General features: G+C 39.7%; 1 protein-coding gene across 1 annotated transcript; it reads left to right on the top strand.

The window, feature by feature from the left end:
• Positions 1 to 1,101: 1,101 nt before the first annotated feature.
• LOC129096263 (PDZ and LIM domain protein 3-like) lies at positions 1,102 to 12,973 on the top strand. The gene is made up of 7 exons (XM_054605003.1): positions 1,102 to 1,290; positions 6,479 to 6,630; positions 7,882 to 7,966; positions 8,064 to 8,251; positions 10,274 to 10,401; positions 11,314 to 11,425; positions 12,485 to 12,973. Exons 1-7 carry the CDS (start codon positions 1,198 to 1,200, stop codon positions 12,672 to 12,674), a joined length of 948 nt encoding a protein of 315 aa, XP_054460978.1. The 5' UTR covers positions 1,102 to 1,197; the 3' UTR covers positions 12,675 to 12,973.
• The last annotated feature ends 901 nt before the right edge of the window (positions 12,974 to 13,874 follow it).

Below are 13,874 nucleotides of genomic sequence, written 5' to 3'. Positions count from 1 at the left end.
TTTTTTTTGCAGGTGTGAATTTTCACAGAGAGAAAATTGTATGAACAGGGAATCTTACAGTTATGCAGTTAGACTCTTCTATGTCTGCAAAGAGAGATGGAGAGAAAGTTTTGAGGATTGTTTTGAGACATCGTCGTGGTAACTGAAGAAACAAACCATGAAATCTGGTCCACTTGAGAATGCATGCATAGAATGACACTCTACGCAGTTGATGGATTTTGTGGTGTGATTCTTAATTTGCACAACTGTTCAAACTGGCACTTTGATTCAGCTACATGCTGGAAAAGCTCACAGCCAAAGCCTATCAGTGTTGATTCAGCCTTACTCACAGTTTGTTGACAATTTAGCAACTAGAAAAGATATCCTCAGCTGGCTGGAATAAAACACTTTGATCATAAACAAAGTGCACAGTAAATGAAGTTTTTCTAGACAAAAGGAAATCTTTCGAGAGATGAATAATAACTAATTTTAACAGTCAACACAGAGCCTGTTTTATGACACGGATTAAGAGAGACAATATGTTGACAACTGTGTTGAAACTGGATTGGTGACAAGCTCAAGGGCGAGAGTCCTGAGTCCCATCCAGATCAATAGTGGACTGGAATGTGCCTGTGGGACCTCCAGGGCCTCCGAGCGGAGCTGCTGCCTCCAGACCAAATATGGACCGGAGCAGCAAGACCCGTCAACCAGGGAGAGAGAGAGGGAGGGAGAGAGAGGGAGAGAGGGAGAGAGGGAGAGAGAGAAGGCCCGCCAGACTGTGAGCTGGTTTACATCCTCACTCTGCTACAAGTGTCCATGTAGGTACTCGCAGACTGTGAGCCAAAACTGGATTTGTTTAGGACGACTGAAGCATGTGTAGCACCTAATTTAACACGCAAAATATAGCTTTCTATTTTGAGAGAGAAAAGAAGTAAGAGAGAAAATAAGAAATATGAAAAAGTGCTCAACAGAAATAGGAAAAACTGGCAAGCAAGTGCTGGTAGAACAGTCTGGCAGCCAAGTTCCCAAAATCTGACCAATTACCTCACTCCTGGGGTGGGGTCTGTTCATTCTCCTCCCCCTGCCTCCACCCACATGGGTCAAAATCTCCATCACTTTGATCTGCCTTTGCTCTTTAACTTTGTTCCCCGCTGCGTTCAGTTCACCGTCCGTGCTGTTGTTCTCAGACAGCGGGGAGGGGGGGAACATTAAAGGGTCATGCCACTCAAAGTCGTGTTGGACGGTCCGGCCCCCTGGGGGTTTCGCCTGACGGGAGGAAAGGACTTCAGCCAGCCGCTGACCATCTCCAGGGTGAGTGAGTGATGGGATGTCTCTATTAATAATCCTCCTAATAACCTGATAAATACCAATCCTTTCCACAGCTTTTACCGGCCTTTACTGTTGGTCGATCTTTTGATAATCAAGGATCTGACAATGTTTCTACTGTCAGCAGACAAGTGTCTAAAGTGTGAATGAGCTTTAATCCTTCTGTGGTCCAGTCCAGAGGAGTCAGTGTGACCGTTAGAATAAACTTTGTGTTTCCAGGAGGGATTGTTCTAGAAAGAGTCTGTGGCTTGCACCTGTGCCACAGTAAATGCAAGAGGCTTAGATACAAATAGCAGCTTACATTGTACTCTGACATGTGCACACACACACACACACACACACACACACACACACACACACACACACACACACACACACACACACACACACACACACACACACACACACACACACACACACACACTCAAATGTCTCATTGAGTGGATTTCAGACTGGAGTATAAAGGAGCACAGTGTGCAAATCAATTCTAACACAAAACAAACATGGAAGAAAAAGAAAAGTAGAGTCCTATAAAACTTTATTTGTGTAAATCATCCACGCATTCCTGCTGACAGCCGAGTCAACACATATTAAAATGAATTTGATCAGTTACTGGAGAAGATGAGCACAGTGTAACTGCATATGCATCGTGACGATATGTCTCGTTTGACCGTGCAGCTGTTCACAAGCTTGTAAACGTCAGCTTGAGGTCAACACGCAGCATCACACAGTCATTATTGTAGACTGACGGCACAGGCAGAGCTGGGAGATGACAGATTACAGGTTTATAACTAAACGTGACTGGAATTCATTAAAGGGAACTCATACTCTGTCATAGGACAGAGGATGTCGCATGTGCACAGATTGTAAAGCCCTCTGAGGCAAATTTGTAATTTGTGATTCGGGGCTATACAAAATAAACTGAATTGAATTGAATACTTACCAAGTTACAGACACTGTAAATGATCTTTCACAATAGAAAGATGTGCTGTTGCTGTTGATTTACATGGAATTTTGCTTAATCTGTTGATAAAATGATGATTTCCTGACACTAAGATGGTATTTCCTGTTTAAACAAATTACCGACAAGGAACTCAATCACAAGAAATAAACGGTTACTGATAAAAACTTATCCCATTTAAAGGAGCTGTTCAACATATTAATTTGCCTTTTTTTCTTGGCTAGAGTTAGTTAAGAAGAAGAATATCACTTTGATGTCTGTAAGGAAAATATGTAGATGGTTAGCCTAGCTTAGCACAAAGACTGTAAGCAAAGGGAAACAGCTAGCATGGTTCCATCCAAAGACAACAAATCAGCACCTTTTAAGGCTCATCAGTTCACACAAATTAATTGAAGAAAGAAAAACAGAGGAAGAGGATAAATTAATAATAGAAGAAGTACGAAAAAGGAAATACATAAAGAATTGCATAAGTAAACACCCTGAATATGAACATTGGTGTGTTAATCAGCAGTCAGACTTTGATTTCTGTATCCCCGATGTCACCCAGGATCAGATGTGAGGAGACCCGGTAATCTGGCTCTGTCTATATTTAGGGGGAGACCTCAGGAACTAGTGACTAAAGTCATAGTTAGGTCTCCAAACCACTGGCTCCGTCCAGTAACACCACAGCTGTTGTGTTAGCGGACACTGTGATGAGAGGGATGGACGAGGACGGAGAGGAATCTGGGAGGGTAAACGACATGAGAGAAGTAATACAAGAGGCAAAGTGTTAAAATGTACTTGTAAGGGAGAGATTCAATAAAGACAAAGAAGTGAAAAGCTTTGATATACCCGATTTAAAATCTACAAAAATACATTCTCTGAACTCTCAGGCTTCATTTAAACAGAAATGTCTCCCTTCACTTCCATTTTTGGTCAGGAACATCCTCCTCTTTATGAGCGGCCGGTGTTCCCAGCTGGTCGAGGAAAGTAAACACAAGCGATAATCATCTTTTTCCTCGGCAGACAGCGGCCTTAAAGGGGCACGGCGCCGAATTTACACATCAAGATCAGTTTATTTTGATCTTCATGTCATGAGCCTGTGGAAACAGTTGTGTACTGTCTTCTGTGGCTCTGAAGGAGCAAGTGGGAGAATATAACCCTAGTGATGTCATCAGAGTTATTTAAGGTTGAGCGTGGAGACTATGAATTTATAACAATAACGGTCTTCGCGCCCGGTGGAATGACAAATAAATGAATTACCTACTTGCAAATATTTTGCATCAAAACTATTCATACTGGCAGTTTTGCGACAGTTGCAACACTTTTCAATTAAAAGTTTGAATAGATTCATGCAGACAGATGACCAAGTACAGAGGATCTTTTTGACCCAGAACAGCGTAAATTCTTGTATAGCTGTATAAGCTATTTTGAATCTCTGCACGTTCCGCACAAAGAGTTTGGTTGATGCTTTTATTTGTGCTGGAAAAACTCAAAATCAACCTTGTTCCGAAAAAAAAGTGGTATTTGCATTTGTGTAAAAAGTACTTATGACAAAAGCAACAGTTCAAAAAATTCCTTTGAAGCACCAATTAATCACACGAAACCTTGTGTGAAAAGGGCCTTAAGCCTCTGTTAAAAACTTGGGCCTTGATTGGTTCAGACAGTTGCCAGGCAGGTAAGGCCTTTGCAATTGAGCTGCATTATGGGAAGCTAGTGACTCATTTGAATTTGGACTGTGGGTATAAAGCCTGCAACGGGCACCATATTGCACATGGCAGTCTCCTCTGCTTCCCCTATCTATTTTGCATTGGAAATGTTGCGCCCAAATCAATTCTAATTTTGGCTGTTCATTTTCTGATCTGTCTCTTGCAAGTTTCCCAACTTTAAAGTTGTATTAACTGTTTAACTTTAACGTTATTTTTTTATTTATTTTTTATATTTTATCACTACAAGCTCTGAACACAAAGTTAGAAAATGGTTGCCTATACGAACACATCCAGCAAATACAGAGAAAACATTATCACTAATTTGGACTTGTGTCTCAGAGCACTCAGGGAATGTCAGCCCAATCTCCTTTTAGCTTTGTTTTAGTCTCCACCAACTCCTGAGGGAAATATCTGGCTCTTCAGCAGCTAAATTCTCCTCAATGTTAGGTGCTAAAACTGTCGCTAAACTGTCTGGCTGCAGAGTCGGGTGAGGAGTTCTTAATCACTTATTAACTGTGATCCCTGAAAAATGTATGAATGCAGCTTTAAATACAGTACTAGCTTGAATACTGTATGCTTACAGCAAACATTGTGCCTGCCAGATTGTTTTCTTATTGTATAACTTATTACTGATTCTGGATCCTCTCTTTCTATTATGAATCCCCTTACTTTATTTATCAATCTTACATTGTATGTTTTACTTCCAAAACTACATAGACCTACATTTATATAATGTACTCAAGTATCTTAAGTAACAGTACAGAATTTAGATTTCACTTTTTTCTTCTTCAGTTTTGGTGATTTTCATGCAAGTAGATCAGTTGAAGAAGGAAGGAAAGATGGAAGAAAAGGAAATAAAAAGGGGGAGAACAGGTAGGGGATCCAGCAAAGACAAAAGAAGCAAAAGAAAAACAGGCTGAAACAAAAAAGGAAAAGATGGCAGTAATTCAAACAAAGACAAATGTTTGACAGGACAACTGAGCTAAAAAAGTCGGCAAAAGAATCCAACAAAAAGCATAGTTGTGCACAGATTCAGGTAACAGACATCAGAGCAGTAAAACATACAATAAGACAGCAGCCCTCCAACAAACGCTCTGCTGTAAATCACTGCTCCCTCTTTGGCAGCATGAGACATCCCCTCAGCACTTTCATCCACAGTTATTTATAGGCAGATGACCTAATGCAAGTTTCAATGCAACATCCCAGTGTAGCTCTGTCCCGTAATGCAATATGGCTGAGCATAGGTCACTGCCTGTGTAGTGTAAGTGCGGGAATGTTCGGTGGGGTTTGAAGTTCTCTCCTGGGGTATTTTTCTGTGACCCCGATGGCTCTCTGGGAGTTCTTATTTGTCTTGGTCACTTCCTGGACGGCAGAATACATATTCCATCTGGACGCTGTCACTAAGTGGGAAGCAGTGCATGTTTACTTTATCTCCATGACAAGGGACGGGAGGTTTACACTGAAGCATACCAACCAGCTCGATCTCTATCTCAGAGAGCAGCCCGGGCTTGGCAGAGTGTTAGTGGTGGAAAAAAATAAATAAAAAATGGTAGATTTAGGTCATGAATGGCCTGAATCTGTTCTGTTATGAGTTTGAGTGAATAGCTGGGCTTATTAGTGGAGTCTGTGTTCTGTATTTAGGCCAGGTGAGACTCTCTGATCCCAGCAGGGGAACACGAACCTGAGGCCTTCCAGTTGAGTTGTGCATTAAGAGATGAAGTGGCAGTGATGGAGAACAGACCAGAGCTTTACACAAAGCTGCCCAACCGACATACAGCACTGTTTGAGTGGGATTTATAGAGGCAGAGGGTTTTTATCTTGTCTGGCAAAATGAGACAACATTGCTCTGGGATTCATTCTAATTTCCTTAACTATAGAAAAAGTCCCATCTCTCATTCATTCACATACCTGTATTATCGAAGCCTTAATCAATTGAAAAAAAGAATGAAAGAAGAACATAACAATAGGGTTCATCCAGATCCCCAGAATGAACTATCCAGGATTTTAAATGGAAATTCTACCATTTTCTGACAAATATTTTCTGACAGAGTTTTTGAAACACAGATTAAATGCTGCACAGTTACAGCAAATGTTTGGATTAAACCAGATACCTTTATTGCTAGAAGGCTTGTAGTATTTAAAAAGGAAAACATAAACATTTAGATAAAATAGGCTCATGGATGATTATATATTATAGCCTAATACAAGGTTAACTAACAGGACCAAAATAACCAATATGAGAAACTGATTTCATGACCCTGTTTTTGGGTCACGAACTTCTCATGACCCCCCCCCCCATCAACTGGAGAGCTCAGTTGAAGTTGAGAAAGGAATATTTTTATATGTGGTTAAAACTCAAAAATGTATTATATAGAAAATATGTCTTTACGGATCTTTTTTTCAAGGCTTTCATATAATATTTTGTATTGTAATAAAAGGGGGGAGGCGGTGATTAATTAGCAAAGGAATCCCAATAAAGTGTCTTTAAGTCTGTTATATATTCTTTTCTTCTACCCACTTCCAGGTCACCCCCGGCAGTAAGGCCGCCGTAGCCAACTTGTGTGCCGGCGACCTCATCCTGGCCATCGAGGGAGTCCCAGCCACAGACATGATGCACTGTGAAGCCCAGAACAAGATAAAGGAGTCCATCCATCAGCTCAGTCTTACCGTTGAAAGGTTATATGCAGCAACAAAAAGCATGCACACAGACAGGTGGTCGACCCAGTAGAGGCAACACCTTCACAGTATGATGGAATCGAAAACGTTAGCCTTGCAACAATCACTGTGTTTGTGAAGCTTTTATTGTTCCATTTCTGTATCCGACAGCTGTTGTTTGAATTCTAAATTAAGTTTTATGGCCACTGATGTTGTGTTTTATTGGATTACGTGTTGCATTGTTGTTGCTTTTACTGTGCCCTTTAAGTCCATGTCCAAGTGTCAGTATTTGTGTCCAAATTCCATAATACATGCTGATACTGTGCAGCAGTGGTTTCCAACCTGTTGTGCTTGTAATGAAGTAACCAGTTTCTATAAGCACATGTGGAGCCCTCTACTGGACTCTATGGGTAATACTCTCCTCCAAGCAGGAGCACGAATCCGTTAGCCTTCAGTGATTTCTTCCAGAATGGGTTTATTCTAACCCAAAATATGATATTTTCCTTAACTTAACTTAGTAGGTGTGTTACCTAAACCTTAGGAGATTTCTGCAAAAAGTCAGCGCTGAGGCACTGAAAGCAGGCGTTGTGAGGATTTCTCCAAGCGATGAGGTCGGGACACTGACGAGGTTCTTGGAGCGGCGACTCCTTCCATTGAGAAAGGCAGCGAGTGGGCAAATCACTGTTTGCTGAAGAGATAAAGGATGTAGAGCAGTGATGTGTGCTGCCTCATATGCTGTGCGGTTTGGGTAGGCACTACATGATTGGCCGACTACACTTATGCAAACTTTCAGTCAGTGAACGGTTGCATCTGATTGGAGGAGAGTATTATTCAGAGAGTCCAGTAGAGGGCGGAGCCTGTGTGAGTTAGAACCCTTTAAAACAAAGTATTGTCTACTTGTGATCCATAGTTGAATGTAAGTCGTCACCAAGAGTGTTTTCTTTGTGTGAGTGTTCATGTACAAATACATTTTGGAGGCCTGATGAGTCAAAAATGTATTGAAGTATTGAAAGTCAGAGAAAAATAACCATAACTCTATATGCCTGTTAATCATCTAAAGACGATGTCGGCAGCTGTTATAGAAAACTGGAATGACAGGAAAAGGCCAACATGTGATCAGATGTTTAAACCTCATTTTTATTATTTTATAGGTTGATATTATAGACAACTCACTCACACTCACAGACTGAAAAACAGAGTAATCCAACAGCTGGTGTATTAGTAATGGTGTGGTGACCTTCTGACCAGAATCTTTTTTTTATAAATTTCTAGGAATGAATCAAGACTGTGGTCACCGCGTGCTGTGGAGGACGGTAAAGCTCACCCGTATAAAATGAACCTAGAAGCAGAACAGCAGGTTTGCAAGAGTGTTTGAGAAGTAACCTCACATCTGTTAAAGATTATAGTTTTGCTTCAAATATAATAATGACCTAACTTCCTTCTCCTCCTTTCAGGAATTTAAACCTATCGGCACTGGTCACAACCGGAAAGCTCAGCCGTTTGTTGCGGCCGCGAACATCGACGACACGCATCAGGTGGTCAGTTCAGCCTACAACACCCCGATAGGCCTCTACTCCTCAGGCAACATCCAGGACGCCATGGAGGGCCAGATCCGAGGCCTGGTTCTACCCAAGCCTGAGAGGTGATGGTTCTCACTCTGTCTACAGCTTTAACGTGGCAGTCAGGCTCTTTCAAAGCCCTGCATCAATATCTTAAATAAGGCAAATCAATATGTTATATTGACATATATGTGAGAGAATCAGCCGGCTCTAATGTCCTAATGAGTAACGCTTTTATCATACGTGACCAGTAAGGAACTTTCACTGGTATGGTGTTTCCCCCGAGTTTTAAATTCAAAACTAGAAAACAAACCTAAAAAACATTTGTTATCAAGTTAACTGTTAACATTGCCTATACACATTTTTTTTTTTTGTTTATAAAATAGTTAAAGAAAAAAAAAAGCCCCTCACAATATTCCAAAGACTTTCACGTTGCTTGTTTTATCTGACTGAAAGTAACATTGATATAAAACAGAGAGCAGCAGTGAATCCTCACATTTTGGAAGCTGTGAACAAGAAATCATTGGAATTAAAGCAAATAACAATTAAATAGTTTATCACTTTTCTGCCAAACTACTTATTTAATGCGGTTACCCTTGAAACATATCTGTGATGAATTAATATAAACTGAAAGTTAGTTTTTTATTTGCAAAAGAGAATGTTTTATCACAGAATTACCTACTTACTTGTCTAATTGTTTCAACATAAACAGCTTTTCCTCTAGCTTCACCCTTATTGTCAAGATCTAATAATTACAATAAGTGTCCATTTTCAACCATCAATGCTATGTTTATGGTATGTACTGATCATACACAGCAATACACTTTGTTAGAAGGTATCAGCTGAGTAGTTTAATACAGCCTCAGTATGTTAAGCTTCAGCATTCCCTCATGAGGATTTCATTAGGATACCTGATATACGCTGTGTCAAACTGAGAACATATCACCACAGGAACAAATCTGTCCATGCATTGACCACAAATTCTGAATAAGACATTTATCACAGATTCACTCTACATCCCCCTGGTTTCATGGATTGTATTTATGACCACTACAACCAACCAACTAGAGAGAATTGTTTCTTAAATAATCGTTCATTCACCCTCTTTCCTTTCTCAGTTTCCTCTTTGTGGTCCAGCTCGTGAATTTTCTAACTCATCCAACATTCATCATCTAAACCTTTCTCTCCTTTTAAGGCTGAGTCACCGTGTTGTAGCTCTGTAATCTCCCAGCTGGTTCTTCTCAGCGGATCGATGCAGTTAAGACTGCAATGCATCATTTCTGCCACTAGCATGAATCCCTCTTAATGAAACTGACTCAAGGTGGTCTAGGAAGAAGACGTTAATATGTCTCTGTCGTATCATGTTGAAACCTATAGACCAAAGCAGTGCAGTGCATTATGCACAATTCAAAAAGCACAGAAACATAATAAAGATAAATAATATCACAGTGCAGGAAGAGGCAGAAAACCCTCTGGGCTTATTTCAAATCTCCACCTATATATAATATAAAAAATTCTCACTTTTATACACAAAACTATGTATCTCCAGAGTTTGGTGATTTTGATTTGGAATGTTTCTGATTAATTTATGGGTTGAGAAAATGTTCCTACTTCTTAAGCTGAATAAACTTAACAAAATATATTAAAAAAAAAGCCTTGGATCAGCTGGAAAATGCATCAACAAAATAACAGCGACGCCACAATCATATGATGATCTTACAGAATATGATGTCATTGCTGTAGAAAAAACTAGCCAACAGTATATAAAGACCAGCATTTGTGACTGAGTTCAAACATCTACAGCAGTAAAATGCAACATATGCATTAATGCAACAGTAATATTAATCCAAAAACATAATTTTGGCACCATTTTATGTTGGCTGTGAATACTTACATACTTTTACTTGTATAAGGTCAATGCAGGACTTTTAATTGCAGTGGAGTATTTTCACAGAATCTGAATACTTCTTCCACAATTGAATGGTTCAGTGTGCATTTGTGTGCATCCTGACCAGGTACTGTAATTGTAATTGTGTGTGTGTGCGTGCGTGTGTGTGTGTGTGTGTGTGTGTGTGTGTGTGTGTGTGTGTGTACTTGCTGCTCAGCCCCAGGACTTTGGTCAGCATCGAGGATTCTGACGTGTACCAGATGTTACAAAGAGACCAGGAGGAGCCCCAGGAGCCTCGGCAGTCCGGCTCATTTAAAGCCCTGCAGGACTTTATCGACAGTGACGGTGAGCTCTTAAATTCTTTCAGACTATTACCTCCACAACATAAAATAACATCTTGCAGGTTGAAATGATTACAGGTCCAGACAAATATTAGTATTTTTACTGAGACACAGTGCCTCACTGTAGAAACACTTAGATGATGTTTAAATGTTAGTTTTCCAGGTATTTAACAGTATTTTCGCCCTGGGACAGTTCTTTTTTGGGGTTTTAGGAATATCATTGTTGCCCTGTTGAAGGATTAAGTTCAATTAAACTACATAATTGTTGTTAAAGGTGCATCAGCAAATGATTATGATTTCTTACGGCTTACTTTTCTCCAGAGCGATTTATATTTTTAACCTCAGGTAAGCACATCACGACAATTTTTCGGGGTTTGGTGTGTTGCACAAAGACACTTCCACATGTGGACAAGAGGAGCAAGGGATTGATCCAACAACCATTCAAACAACCTGCTGTCATCCTACGCTACAGTTGAATTTACTGAACCACATTGTTCATTTGATGACCTTCTAACTATTGCATAAACAATTATATACATTCTTTTTTTTAGGCTACAGGGAACAAAGATGAAGATCACACTATTGTTTGAATCATGCATGCAATATTTTGACCCTGTATGACTCATAACATACATAGTATGCTACACGCTCTCACATGTTACCCACATTCAAGTAGTGTAGTGTTAAAGCTACACAATGCATCACTACAAAAGCACTCCTCCATGTGTTTCCTCTGTTAAAATGCCTCCTGGTGGCGTTGAAGTTATGAAATATGCTTCGACACGATAAGGAAGCATTCATTAGGAATTCAAGAGGCTATAAGTGTCCCTGCCTCAATTTCCTTTTGTTTGTTTTTAAGTGATCCTGTTTAAGCACAGGGTTGTTTTGATGCGTGCTCTCTCTCCCGTACGGGCAGGCACTCGTCCCATTGTGACCAGGACGGTTAAAGCCCCGACAACCAGACCGACTCCGCCCACAGGAAACCTGCAGAAACTGCCTGTCTGCGACAAGTGTGGGAATGGGATTGTGTGAGTAGATAACAGAAAAAAAGAATCGTCTGTCATTCACATTCAGAGCCTCCATAAGTCAATACAAACAAAGGGGAGAGAAAAAATATAGGAGAAACACAAACCATAAGTTGTATGGGAATTAATCAACAGCCCTTTTGTCTGAACATACAAAGGCTAAACATTAGTGTATAAGCTTCATAAAATACTTTGTATTGCAGGGCGGTTGCACAGCATTGAACTGTTTTGCACACATGTAGTAGCATATGCCTTTATACATTGTTCAAACAAATATAAGAATCATTTTGTTCATTGACCACACTAACCTTAACCAAAAGGAAATAAATAATAATAATAAACCACTTTTCCTTTGGTGTGAAATATGCCTTTTAAAGTCCTGAAAAAGAGCTTGTCATTTCACTGTCAAGTCTGTTTCCAAGTGGGTTACCAATGAAATATGAATGTAACATACAGTAAAATAATTTAAATCATGTATAATGATATGTGTTCACATATATTTATAATCAGCCTGTGAATTATTTGTACATAATAATGCTTTTTAACACATTGTAATTATATATCATATACTATTATATATGATATATTTATGCTTTACTGTGTAATCAGGTATTCATGTTTAAACACCAGTTATTAATGCTTCATAGGAGGAAGAATTATGGTTGACTAAAAACATGAATTAGTACTGTAAAAGTGTCCTTACACACCTTATACGGTTCATTAGGTTATTATAAATGCTATAGGGGAGTTAAAGTAACGAGTAACCGTAATTACTTTGTATATTCATAGCTATTTCAATCTCAACAAGTTTAACAAATCAGGTTCTTCTTTAATTCCTTAACAACACTGTGTGTTGAATTTCTATTATTATTTATTATGAGATTGTTCATATTATTGTGAGGTGGGTTTTTGTCTGTTGAAAACGTTGGTGCAGTCACAGTGTGACCAGTTTAGGGAGGATGTATTTACATTATATCATACTATACTGGCTTTATTATTACTACTATACACATACCCTATTCTTTTCTTTTGACATCTCCCTCTTTGTCTTTTATGCCACAGCGGGACGGTGGTCAAAGCACGAGACAAATATCGTCACCCCGGTTGCTTTGTGTGCTCCGACTGTGACGTCAACCTCAAACAGAAGGGCTATTTCTTTGTGGAGGGGCAGCTGTACTGTGAGACTCACGCTCGGTCTAGAATGAGACCACCGGAGGGACACGACCTCATCACAACTTTCCCTTCTGCATAGAGTCACGACAAACACATCAGACACACATAGAAACAGACACTTCTGTGTCCTACATCTGTGTGTATCTGCGCTTGTTTATCTGATGTTGTCTGTGTGCAATAATATATCGATAAGAATACACTTTACTCTCTGAACTTTACAGCAAGATGTTTTCTGTGTAGAAAGGTTTCACAGTTGAACAGCCTTTGTTTAAAGAGCCCAGCAGCAGTGACTACAAAAAAAACACACTGAGACTTGCCACTTTCATCCTGCTAGTTTCTCATAATTCGATGTCTTGTCAATAAAGACCTCAGCTCAAACTGACTCATAGATGGCCTCTGTATGTGAAATCTTAAGATGAAAAGCACCACCTTTAGAAAACAGAAAAAAAACCTGTTTATGGCAATCTATTCAGAAATAACACAGATTTACCCAGTTGTGCTCTCGCCTCCAGAGACACAGTGGGGAAAAAACCCACAAACCATTGGGAAAACTGTTTGCTCACTTTTACTGTTTTGGACGTTGTGTTTGGCTATCAGCTAACAGCTAACAGAACTACACACGCAGCTGACTCCATTGCTGCCGCTCAAATGCTGCTTTGCGGCCAGAGACAGAGTTATTCTGTGCATTTTTATATATGAATCTCAGCTTTACATGTGCATTTTGTCAAAAAAATGACTTGAAGCCCAAATAGATGCTACAATTTGTGGTTATGCCTCTGGGATGGCGCTAAGAAGCTGGCGTACAAAGAACTGGTGGCAACTGCTGCAGGGATAAAAATGAGAGCATATCTGTTTTGTGAGATGTACAAGAGAAATACACTTTTCTGCTTTTTGTTCATTCAATCAAACCTTACTGCAGTGATTGTTGCAGACACACCTGGTGGAGATCTGCGTACTACTCCTCCAGAAAACCCACCTATCGGCTCTGATGTCCAATCAAACTTCTGCGGCGTCCGCGTTGCCTGGCAAGCAGTAAAAGTCAATTGAACGATAGCGTATATTATACTGAAGCAGTGGTTTCAGAAGTTTCAAAGGACGTTTATTTACCATAAAAACTATCACCATAGGCCTTTTACAAAAATACTGTTTTCAAAATATCAGCTGCGAAAAAGGCTTTTTGATACTGATTGAAATTTTCATTGAGTTTAAGCTGATAGCTGGTGCTCCTACAAGTGTTACTTTAAAAAGGAAACTTTCAAGCCAATAGGGGTAGAGAATA

The sequence above is a fragment of the Anoplopoma fimbria genome, chromosome 9, assembly GCF_027596085.1.
Source record: "Anoplopoma fimbria isolate UVic2021 breed Golden Eagle Sablefish chromosome 9, Afim_UVic_2022, whole genome shotgun sequence".
Classification (NCBI taxonomy): domain Eukaryota; kingdom Metazoa; phylum Chordata; class Actinopteri; order Perciformes; family Anoplopomatidae; genus Anoplopoma; species Anoplopoma fimbria.
The sequence above is the reverse complement of the archived record's forward strand: the minus strand, read 5'-3'. Positions and strand labels throughout refer to the sequence as shown.

Bases quoted from the DNA above. Each gene is read 5' to 3' on its own strand.
- LOC129096263 (XM_054605003.1), top strand. From the start codon at position 1,198: ATGCCACTCAAAGTCGTGTTGGACGGTCCGGCCCCCTGGGGGTTTCGC. The intron at 7,967-8,063 runs GTTTGCAAGAGT...TCCTCCTTTCAG, and splicing joins ACCTAGAAGCAGAACAGCAG to GAATTTAAACCTATCGGCAC. The intron at 11,426-12,484 runs GTGAGTAGATAA...TTTATGCCACAG, and splicing joins AAGTGTGGGAATGGGATTGT to CGGGACGGTGGTCAAAGCAC.